Source organism: Temnothorax curvispinosus, unplaced genomic scaffold, assembly GCF_003070985.1.
Source record: "Temnothorax curvispinosus isolate PA1 unplaced genomic scaffold, ASM307098v1 QBEX01004775.1, whole genome shotgun sequence".
Classification (NCBI taxonomy): domain Eukaryota; kingdom Metazoa; phylum Arthropoda; class Insecta; order Hymenoptera; family Formicidae; genus Temnothorax; species Temnothorax curvispinosus.
The window spans coordinates 247,475-260,249 of record NW_020214555.1 but is presented as its reverse complement, the minus strand read 5'-3'; the positions used below and the strand labels follow the sequence as shown (position 1 = coordinate 260,249).

Here is a 12,775-nt window from a genome sequence, read left to right as displayed (position 1 = left end):
CATCGTCATTCACCATAGCTTCAGAGTGAGATCATATCATTCCGGTAGAGTAGCTGCCTTAAAAATTTAAGTGAAAAATTCACTCCTACCTTATGAGTGCCCACATTTACTCAAATTCGAGTAACAACCCTCTCTTTTAGAGTGACTATCGCAATCACTCTAATATACTAGTGACGAAACAACTCTATGAGATTTAGAGAGTCTGTTTTTTTTTTCTGCGAACCATCGCGATGGATAAACATCTTTGTCTCTAAAGCCATTTACGCGAGTTTCCACGGTGGCAATTCAAGATACGATCCATTTACGCCCTGCTTATTAAGAACGCAATATATTGTGATCCAGTCCTAAAACTGACGGCAAGTGATTAAAATAACTGTTATATTTAATTTGATTTTAAATTCACTACGTCTTAGACAACACGTATGTCTAATTAGGACATAAGACGTCTTTAAGGCGTTTTATGGTGATATAACATCTAAAAGATGTCTAAAAGACAATGTCCCGATTTGGGATATTATATTCACTGGGATACAGCATGGACGGTGTTTCTTATCCGAGCACGATTCGTTAAAACGCGGTGAGAGATCGTTGGATTTTCGACGGAAGTCACATCCGTCTATATATATAGCTTTCTAATTTTCCACCGCGATAACAAATTACGAAAAGATTGTGATAAGATCAAAGAGGATGGCTGACCTCCCGCGGCGCGGATATTACCAACATTACGTTAGTCATCGCCTTCTGCGCAGACTTTGATCTATCGATATAGCGATTGTTCCCATGTGCAACACTGTGAATGCCTTCTTCCTTGATCGGCACGGAATGGAAAAAGGGAAGGAAGGCCAGGGGAGCGAGACAAAAGGGACGTCACGGTGACGGTCAACGGCGACGGACTTGCAGTAGACTCGTAGCTTTTTAGCTCAGTTGGTCTCGAGTCGTCGCGGCGGCAAGCGGCAAGTGCATCGCGAGGGACAAGGTGCGAAGGCACGAAGCGCGCCGCTCCTCTCACTCTGTTACCCCACCGGATCCTTCCTGCCGCGGGCTTTGTTATCGGAGCGCATCCGGTGGGATTCTAAAAGCCGCGGTGAGTCGCGCACGCTCGGGAGTGCACCGCGACACGTGCAGCCGTGCGGATCGAGTGCGTCGCGTCGTCGTGTCTTACCATCCTTGGTGTTGTCCACACATTTGTACTACTTGCGATCGTTTTGGGTCAAACTCCGGAGATGCGCCTCGTTATATCTCAGGGCTAGGCTTCGACGTCCGCGGAGAGATTTCTCCAACGACGAAGATTTCTCAACGGCACACCGCCAAGTCGGACAATGTAAGAGAATCAGTGCATCAAAATTATTCTCTTCTTTTCTCTTTTTCACGGAAGAGTATCTCATAAAGAGACATTCTCCATCCTGTGATTTTTGTCGTCAAGAAATGGAGTTTTCTTGAAATGATTTGCTGGAGTAGTACTAGTATTACTTCGTAAGAAAGATAGATTAATTTTCTAAACGTTTCCACGAAGGTTGATTTGTGTGTAGTTTCCGCGAGAACCGGATGGTCTTTCCTGTTTCGCGGTGTTATCACAACACGATACGACGGCTCAAGTGTTTCTTACTGCATGAGTAAATATTTGGAAGGAATAAAGTTAAAGAAAAATTTTTAGCTTTGTGTGTGAGGCATGTGGGTAAATCGTAATCAACATCATAAAAAAAATTAGCGCTTGATATGCGATGGCGATCAAAAATTGCTCGCGCTGTTTTATAAAACACTAATTTACAACAAGGTCAATTCTAGACCTTGTTTATTCCTCATTTTGTTTTATATAGATTTTTATGGTATATAATCTTTCTGCGTGCAATCGATGTTCCATGTTATAATTATATTGAAATTACAGTTAAATTGCGTTTTTTTAATAAGTACTTTAGTAGTTTAAGTAGTTTGATGGAATAAATCTTTAATAATTCGTTAAAGTAACGTAAATTGCATAGTTAGTAGCCGCAATCGCATTAATTTTATGTCTCGTATGGTTGTACTGCGGTGAAACGGCCAATGCTAATGTTACAGTCATACTTCTGTTTGAAAAATAATGAAATAAATTGTACAAATATATATACAAATGACAGTTTTTCGATTATCGTGTGTCTTTGTATACTTATAATTTCTTTCTATCATAAACATGATTTTTTGCAATCTTTCGTGAATGGGGTAAATCATCGTAAAACAGGATTTAAAACCTTGACGCCTTGGTTGAGTTGAAAGAAGCGCAATATTTCTTACGGAAAAGAGATTTGCAAACTTAAGTAAATTTCAAGTAAGTTCTCGCTCCAGAAGTAACTCATAGTACGGATATAAATTATTCTTTTTCCCCTCGAAACAAAACGCTATCCCTAACATGGTCGGTTTGCGGAGTGCATTGCATCATGTGGGCGCACGATATTGCAGGTTGTGAAAAATAAATCGCCGATTACGGAATATTTTCGCGTGTTACCCGCGCGAAGGTGATTCATCGATCTCTAAACGTTGCGAATACGCGCGCGGATCAGGGCGAAAGTACGAAGAACAATCTCGCTGAAAGATGAAGCATGAGGGAAATTGCTCGACGGCGGAGGACTGCAATGGAATTTTGTTGCAAACTAGAAAGAGTTCGGCGGTGCGACTGCAGATCGTGCCGGCGCAGCCGAAAACGATCACGCATCTGCCGAAGAGGCCGCCGGTCGACTTGGCATTCACCGATCTCACGTATAAAGTTCGAGAAGGCCGCAAAAGCAGTAAGTACACTTTTATTCCTACTTAATGTCGATTTGATCTCAATACGCGGTCGAATAACGTACACGTCCTTCAATGCCTTTTTGCCAATAATTAAGTCGTACATCGAATAATTTTCGTCAATAATTAAGACCGACGCGTTTTCACTTTTGATTCAGGTAAGGTGGATTAATACATATGGCGATATATTACAAAAGAATTGAGTGTTGTAAAAAAGAGAAAATCGATATCGCTTAACTTTTACTAAATTGCCGTAACATCTCACAATATTTCCAAATGCGTTTCGCATGTTCGTGCGTTTTTACAATCTAACGCGCAGCACCAAGGGGCGTCTCATGGTGTTATCATATCTACCTTCGACACGATCTGGGGATCATGTATCTTTTTCCCTAGAACGAAAACGTGAAAAGTGAAAAGTTTGTCTCTTTCTATTCAACAGCAATAGAAAGAGATAGTTACATGAAACTTTTAACTTTTCACGTTTTCGCTCTAGGGAAAAAGTTACATGATCGCTACCCTGAACTTAAGCTTCACGTTGCAAATAGTTACATAATTTTTTAACAGACGACACACGCAACGTTAATGCGATGCCAATTAGCGTGCAATTTTTTTTCTTTACAAACATTCGAAGAATCAAGATGACTCTTCATTCCGTTCCTCGCACGTATTAGAATCATAAACTATAATATTAATTCACCTACAACTCTTAGTATTCTACACGTGTGAAATGTCAGAACCGATTTCACACTTGTTAGATATCGCCAAGTTGTATAAAAAATTTTTAATTAACTGTTGTATATTCTGTCAGTGTTGCAGTTTAACGAATGTTCTTTATCTAAATATCATCTAAGACTTTCATAATCCAACATGCGCGCGGTCGGAATACCTCAGGTTTACAATGATTGGATAAGGTTTGATTGGGCAAGCCGATACCATGGAACTTCAGTTAAAAATTCGCGATATAACTTGGTTGGAGGTGGAAAGACAAGCCAACGGTCAGAGCGTAACGTAGCATTAATACCCAACCGATTAGGCATTAGCCGGACATGATAATACATTATTATAGTTGAATACGATGTAGTGTCATAGAAAAAAAGTCGAGAAACTGTAAAAAGATTGTTTCGCAAATCATACCGCATGTGAACGTGCCGCGCCCTTGAACTGCATTCCACGTGTTACATTATACGAATTCAGCATGACGAGTTTCTTTCTAAAAAGCACTCGCCTGATCTCTGGTCTATGTAATTACCATAATTGCTTAATAAACATACATAACTTATGGAAATCGGATAGCTTCCTATTGAACACCCAGGAACACTCATGTTCCTCGCAAATATCACACATTATCATACATTATCTACTTCCACGTAATAATTTGATTTACGTTATTTGTTTAATTACGTAAAGTCCGCGATGATCCTATATTTTTACACATGATACGCTGAAACTTGCATACAGACTGCAGATGTAAGCAAATAAATGTAAAACAAGAAGTTGTCACAAGTTGTTTTTCAAAAAAGCATGCAAAAGTGTTCAATGTCAAATTAAATTACTTTATTACAGTATTTTATTTTTATAAAAGGCAAAATTAAAATTTAAAATGTAACTTCCTGCTAGAGTTATTAATGAAGTCTGATAAATGTCGAAATTGTAATTTATTGATATTATTACTTCGCATGTTTTATTGTAGCGCATGGGATGTTCGAACATAATGATTCACTATTGGGTCATTATAATTAGAAAAGCAGAAGGGAGCTTTATCTCTAGCTGCTCGAATGTTACTAATAATGAGCGACAATCAGTCTTCCCATGCAATAAATTATATTTTTATTACTATAATTTATGACGCGTATATAAAAATGATTCACTATATTTTATTGTACTGGAAATATCCCAGTTAGCAAGCATACGTCAAAATGACGCACAGTATTGCGCAGCGCCCGATTTCATAGACAAAAACCGGCATTTGAAATGTATTCGAGATATCCACCTAAAATTTTACATATATATGTATATTACATACGGAAAATAATGTTTTGTTTAGTCAGTGACCAAATTTGAAACGATAAAAACATCGAAAGGCAAGAAGGTATATTAATTGCGGGAAAAGTCGTATGCTTATTACTATTATTATTGTAGATTTATTTTTATTATTAACAAATATAAGTAATATGTAACATTATTATAACACTATTATTATATAATTGTGTAATATTTTACATTATTAACACATAACGAAAAATAATTTTCGCAGTAATTACATTTCTGTCTCAAAAAATGTTTTGTTTATCAATTTGTGGTGAGTTCAAGAGTGCAAGAACTTCAGGAGACAAAGGAGAATTCTTCTTCGAAGGCAATTACTAAGAAAATTGCTTTCGAAGAAGAATTCTTCTTTATCTCCTTAAGTTCTTGCACTCTTGAACTCACCACAAATTGATAAACAAAACATTTTTGAGACAGAAATGTAATTACTGCGAAAATTATTTTTTGTTATGTGTTAATAATGTAAAATATTACATAATCATATAATAATGTTATATATTACTGATATTAATAATAAAAGTAAATGTATAATAATAAGTAATAAGTATATGACTTTTCCCGCAATTAATATACCCCCTTGCCCCTCGATGGTTTTATCATTTCAAAGGAGGATGTTAAAAAAAGCCGATTTTCCGACTGTGGATAGAACCTCAAATTCGAGTTCCATGGATATCTATGAGTCGTATAAGAAGTGGAAATGACAGTCCTTTTTCCAAGAGACCTATGGAAAGGGCAGAAAATCAGCGTCAAAACTATTGAAAATTGCGTCATTCTAATATATCTATCCGGAGACAATTAGAGTCGGCGATATGGAAGAATTTTCAGTCAAACCAGCTTCCGGTTAAATACTTATCCAATAGTTTATGAGATTGCTAATAATGTTTCAATATCGGGATCCCGAAACTCAAGATGACGGACTTAAGATGGCGGACCCAATATGACGGACCAGAATATGAAAAATTGTGATTTTTGCATGTTTTGCACTACATGTAAAAAACATTATGGGTGCGAGTAGTCAAGTGACAGCTTTCGAAATCATTGATGCAATTCCTAGTGTTAGGATTTGAAATGTTGCCGACTCTAGTTGTCTCCGGATAGATAGAATGCAATTTTCAACAGTTTTGACAGATTTTCTGCCCTTCCCACAGGTCTCCTGGAAAAAGGGCTGTGATTTTCACTTCTTATATGGCTCATAGATACCCATGCGACTCGAATTTTAGGTTCCATCCATAGTCAGAAAATCGGCCTTTTTTAACATCCTATTTTGGTCGCTGACTAAGCAAAACATTATTTTCCGTATATGTAATATATGTATGTAAAATTTTAGATGAATACTTATCTTGAATACATTTCAAATGCCGGTTTTTGTCCATAAAATTGGGCGCTGCGCAACACTATAAATACCGGAATAGTTTTTTGCATCTGAATTGCTTTAGAGCCAGTTTCACCAACGTCAGTTAATTATAACCTTCGATTAAACTTACTCAATCTTCATCTCTTTCTAACTGTCCCCCTAAAGCTACGTCCAGACTTGTACCGTATCACCGTATCGTATCGTGATATTTTTGTATCAAAATACGGATAAGTTGGTTATAATGATACGCCAAGGCCTTGTTTTCAATCCGTATTCATATCTTACAGGTTGAAAACAAAAAGCCTTGGCATATCATTATAAATTATAACCATCCATCATTATAACATATCCGTATTTTTGATAAGAAAATATCATGGTACGATACAAGTCTGAGCTTTAAAAAGAGACGAAGAGTGAGTTTAAACGAACTAAACAAAGGTTACAGTTAATCGGAGATAGTGAAACCGACCCTTCGGCGTACATCATTTGCGCGGAAAGTTCAATTTGTCTCATGTAAGTAACGGTTCAAACTTACAATGTCTAAAAGACATCTTTAAGACATTTTTATCACGTTTTTTAGACATACGTGCGATTTTGGGTGATTTATATATCGTTCTTATATCACCGGTCATCATATTTTACGTACGAGAAACAGATTCTATCGGATGCCATCTATCGAATGATCAGAGAATATAACCAGTAAATATTAATATAATAATACAATTTATATTTAGTTATAGAAAAGCAGAACATATTTTTGACTTAAAATTCTTCTAAAAATAAAAAATGTGCTCTCTGTATTGTGCAGCAATGAAGTATTATTTAACTTATTCTGTGAATGACGTTACTTATCACGTAATCATCTTCTTGGCATTGGTTAATTATCTGATATTACACGCTTTTTTATAACCTTGTGTGAAATATTTTTTAATGCGGTAGCAGATAATTCCATTGTTCAGGAACGTCCGTGAATGTATTACGGGTCATTTGCACATGCCCATGAGAAAGGACCCCTAAACCGAACTCCGGATTTCCTGGTTTTATATCCTCCGCACCTTCCCGTATGCAGGAACCAGCACCGGCGTCAGATAAACGGTTGGAAACTGGTTTCCGATGACATTGACCGTCGAGTGAAAGTGCACCGTTCGCATGCCAAACACGTCGAAGAAATGCGTGTCTGAAGAAATGCGGCACGGTGTAACCGCGTGCAACGGGCGCCCGCGAATGCACTCTTAGATATTCTTATCATCGTGATACGGCATGCGAAAGATAAGGCGGTACCGGAACGCGGTTCATAAAGGAAATATTCATAAATGATTCTCTTTCGTACTTTGAACAGGAAAAACCTAGGAAAACCCCATCCGATACGATCGAGGCTGCGCGGTTTGCGGGCGCAAGCTAAGCAATACCGCACCTGTTGTGCTCGGTATCAGTATCAGGTGCACCGTTGTACCTGATGTGTACCAGATCGATATATTAATAATAGTGCTAGAAAGTCGTATCGTGCACATAAGCACGATTAATTTTCCGTAATGCCCTTTGTATCGCAGTCAGACTATATTCGCGATGTGAGACATTTCACCGCATATTTTATGGGTATACACGTCATAGATTACGTCGTATATTCCGATTATTTATAGGCTGGGAATATGGCGCACTCGTCTTGCCTCTTTCTCTTCTTATAGCTCATGAAAGTACTTCCGCAACGAATCAATCTTTGATGAATGCGTAAGGGTATTAACCGAGTATTAAAATCGATCATTCACTGCTGCTTGTTATTATTGAAATTATAACGTTATAGAATCAGATCACTGGACGATTGCCTTCACCTCTTTATCCTTTATTAGCGTCAGCGCAAACCGATTTGAAAGTAACGTGAGCAACGTGCGTGTTTCTCCAAGTTTTTGATGAAGAATTCGTAATAAGAGGTGTAATTCGATGCTTGCTTCTCACGAATAGGATTAGCGACTGCAATTTTGCAAGAAGGCCGATTACGACATGGTATCTTAGAGATCTCCAAGGTATGTAATTCTTGAGTCTACAAAGAAACACATAAATCTTGAGTTGAACTGTGTGCGTGTATCTTAAATACTTTAGAAAATATGTAAAAGTAAATATATTACCACGTTCGTATAATTATAAACAATATAAGAGGACAGGGTTAGCGAACAAAGCTGGATGTTGATGTTTAAAATATGTATCATAAATTAATAACATTAAAAACAAACGTTTCAACCTTCAATATGGTCATCTTCAGTGCGTAATGGATATTATGAATTATTTCAACGGAAAAACGCAAATTAATAAGAGTTGTTGAATTCCAACAAAAAAACTTAAATTAATATCTCGCATTATATAATGAAGGGGTAAAAGCCATAGTCAAGTATAAGTCAAATTTTTTTAGATATTGACTCGTGCATGCATAGATGCAATCTATACAATATATAAATTGCATCTATGCACACGAGTCAATATTTAAAAAAATTTGACTTACATTACTATGGCTTTTACCCCTTCATATGTATGAGAACCTCTTAATTAGTGCCGAAAAGGATGTTCACCGTTTTGATGATTCTCATAATTGATGGTGTGTATATGAGACCGTGCGTATATATATGAAACCTGTGCTATGAAAGATTTGATTAAAAATACTAGTCAGAATATAAAAATCAACATATTTTAAGCACTAACATATATATCCAGCTTTACTCACTAGGCCTGTCCTCTTACATTTGAAAATATTTCGGGGAAAATTTTAGGGAATAGATGTGATTTTCTTGAAGAAACGAGAACGGAACACGGTTCTTTCTAGCATTGCTCGAAACGCACGCTTGAATCGACGTTAGTCGATAAACGTATAATAATAATATCGAGCGGTAAACATCATCGGAGAGTCTTTGTTCCGTCTTATCGTGGCTCTCGCGAGCGCGAAGTGAATCGCTTCACTTGTAACGATAAAACTTCATTTTATTGGCACCACTCGCTGGTCATGATTCTACTTTGGATATTCTAGAACTTTAGACACTTTGATTATGGAATTGATTGGTAATGGATTTGAAGCATCCGAACGTGATACGTATAGCAGATGGCGAAGATACGCGATATCGATCGATCGCGCGCCTTATCGTGAGATCGAATGTGAAAATCAAAATATCTTTTGCAATCCGCCGATAACGCATCATCTGATGGGAGTACTGAAAATCATACTCTAGCGGCCTTGACAACCGCCATTTGGAGTCTAGTACAGCCGCGACCACGTAATTCAGGACGTAGTAGCATTATTACGTTATTTTAGTAATGCTATCTCTCTCTTGCGGAGAGACACCTCCGGTAATAATACTCATCTTCTTGTCGTGTATGGGCAATAATTAAGCACCGGACGATAATACGTCGTATTCGTTATTTTTCCCTTTTCCAGTGATAGACGTTACATGACGCGACGGCGCGGCGCGGCGAACATTTCGATGATCAATCGCTTGGATGCTTTCATAACTCGGAATAGAACTGATAGAACAAGAAATATTATTCGTTTAATGTGTAACATTATCAGAAGACTAATTGTTTGTTCGGGACCAAGAAAACGTGTATTACAAACGATAATTATTGTTATAGTCCAGATAAAAATACGAACGGCACTTCATTGTGTGAGATAATTCTTATCGCGGGACACATATGGTTGTAGGTGTGCATTCGTGGATGCAGGGACACTCGTACTTTGATGATCTTGTTTTTTATAAGGGTGTCTTATCGAAAATAAATAATAGTGACGACTGTCATTAACAACAAGATATGATATTTAATTATTGAAATATTAGGCTCGTTTTATACAAAGATATAGGAGGGAATAATGGGCCAACAATACTAGAGCTAAATTCAAGATTAAATTACATTAGGAATAAATTTTATTCCTAAATGTCATGGATATAAACGTTTTCGACTTCACTTACAATTAATCTTCTTCAGTACGAAAATAGAAGTAAATTCTATTTTAGTACTAAAGAAGACTAAGTAAATTCGAAACGATTACCTTATATCCATTACATTTAGGAATAAAATTTATTTCTAATATAATATCTTGAATTAAGATCATTTGTTCATCCGCCGTTAACTCTACCCGTTTTATTATTTACAAAGATGTTGCGCTAGGGGAACATAATCGCGTACCTCTGGTTTTCGATCGAGTAAATTTATTTATGTGCACGTACTTGACGAGCTTGGACGAATCTTTTATGTCACGATATATCACAGATAAACTGATATCAGCTTAAACAGATATTGCGGCACGCGGAAAGCACGAGCTGTGACTTCGGCTTACACTTATCGAATTCGTGTCTTGTAACCAGCCATCGAGCGTGTTTTTTCGTCGATTTAGAGAGCAAGATGCATTTCGAGTAGCAGTAAAATCTACATCGCTCGCGTGGCTGAACGACACGTTTCGACGTGCGCAAAAAGTAAAGAAACCTGTTTCGTGGAACAATACAACTTTGCATCCTATTACCGAGGCTCCCACTCTTTACGTTTTTACTTACACAATAAAAAACATTTCGTATTTGTGTTAAAATTTTTCTGTGTAGAAAGTTTTGTGTTAAATTTCTAACACAGTTGTATGTTAATTTAACATATCGTTGTTGTGTTACTTAACTTTTCTATGTTAAATTAATATTAACCATTTTTAAGAGTTAAAATAACACAATTTATACATGTAAGAGTGCATGAATTCTTGGTGATATATTTTATATGTTAAAGTGAACAGATAAATTGTGTTATCTTCCTCTTTATAACAGTTACTATGTGTTAAATTGACAATTCTTATGTTATTCATCAAAAAAAGATCAAAACTAATAATAAATGCTTCTCTTAAATGTTAAAATAACATCTTATTTTAATTACATTTAACATTATAGAGATGTCAATTTAACATAAACTTTGATTTCTGAAAGCGTCTAAATGTTAAATTTTTATGTTAATTTTTTACATATTATGTTTGTTATTTTTTTACATATTTGCTTTATGTTAAATTAACACGAAAATTTGAGTGGATAAATTGGGACATGTGAAATGTGTTAAATTTAACACAAAATTTTTTACTGTGTACTCTTAATTGCGATGCTGTCTTTAGAGGTCTTTATTACAATCTCTTTCTTCCCCCTTCTCCCTACGGAAATTCCTATGTCATTGTTCCATCAAGAACGCAGTATTCACATAATAAAACTTGACATACTAAGGTGACTCATTGAGTGTCCCTTATCAAATACTCTTGCTTGCAATTATCACTTTCCTTACGGTCGTTAAAATGTTTATCAATAATGTATAAGAATAGCGACGAGCCCCAAGGGATCGAACGTCGTCTCGTGAGTAAACGCATATTTCAAGATTTCGAAAAATTTGGCACAAATCCTGGACACTTTTCATTTCCCCACCACGAAATTATTATATTAATAAAAGGCTCGATATTTTCTTCGGAGTAAGGAAAAAATGTCCACAGAACTTTTCGTTCTTTTCGAGATAATTGCGATTCTTCAGAGCAGCCTGCGAAGATGCCACGAGGAATAATTTCTATAGTATGTTGAGGATGTCTCAAGATTATCTCGTGTTGTCTTATGCAAATATTGTGTTGAAATTATCGGACGTGTGCGAATACTATTCAGATAGGATTGCTCGTCGCGGCTGATGGTCATACGATACACAATACATTTGTGAAATTAGGGTACAGCGCCTCGATGAAACGTACGTGAAGCGTTTTTATGCTGTTATATTCGCACAATTGCAACATAAAATGAAGAAAGTTTAACATGACGTCATGTTAACATGACGAAAAGACAGCTAGCCGGGCATGAGATTTTGAGATCTCGTCTGTCTCTCGTCTCTCTCTCCTCCCCCCAGCCCTCTCTCTCTCTCTCTCTCTCTCTCTCTCTCTATATATATATATATATATATATATATATATATATATATATATATATGTATGTATATATATCTTTTGCCTCTGTATTTATACATTCAATACATAAACGCATCCGCATGCACGTAGGTCGTAGAACATATACAGCATACAGCCTGAGCAATCGGAGTAATTTAAGCGTTGTAAACTGCCGTATGTCAAAGCGAGATTTTTGCAATCCACGTTTTGCGCAATTCGCCTCATGCAGCCTCTTCCAGACTCGAAATTGGCAAACTCGATTCGCCTCTCTTTCTCTTTGCGAGTAAGTCCGAAGGCTCGTTCGTGTATGGTCGGCGATATTCTACGTACGTGATCAATCGACGGCAATGGTGCAATTAATGGGCGTTATTACAGACAGTAGATATTTACTTTATATTGTCACTGAGGAGCGGTAGTCATCTTGAAATTATTCGACCGAAGTCTAAAATATATTTTATTATTAAATAAAATGTATTAACTGTGATTATCAACTTTTAATATAATTTCACAACATTTAACGAGTTTGAATCCTATTAAGGAGTAACTTTTACATTTTTTTTTATATTTTCGTGTGACGCAATCATTTTGGAAAGTTGCAACGATCGTAAAACGTATCGACAATAATGATCTAAAATTATAGTGCGGCACATATCAGAAACCTCCTGATCTAGATTGTCGGACGACCTTTGCCATGCACGATT

At 36.6% G+C, this 12,775-nt stretch overlaps 1 protein-coding gene across 2 annotated transcripts in view; it reads left to right on the top strand.

Annotated features, from left to right (window-relative positions):
* Window positions 1-12,775, top strand: part of LOC112454056 (ATP-binding cassette sub-family G member 4) — a 40,887-nt gene that overhangs the window by 9,729 nt on the left and 18,383 nt on the right. The window contains exons 1-2 of one of the 2 annotated variants that reach the window (XM_025015244.1): window positions 933-1,321; window positions 2,434-2,759. In XM_025015244.1, coding sequence (XP_024871012.1) covers window positions 2,567-2,759 — 193 coding nt within the window. In that variant the 5' untranslated portion in view covers window positions 933-1,321; window positions 2,434-2,566. Of the gene's footprint in view, window positions 1-932; window positions 1,322-2,433; window positions 2,760-12,775 lie in introns of those variants that run through there. The other variant, XM_025015245.1, reaches the window with a different exon arrangement.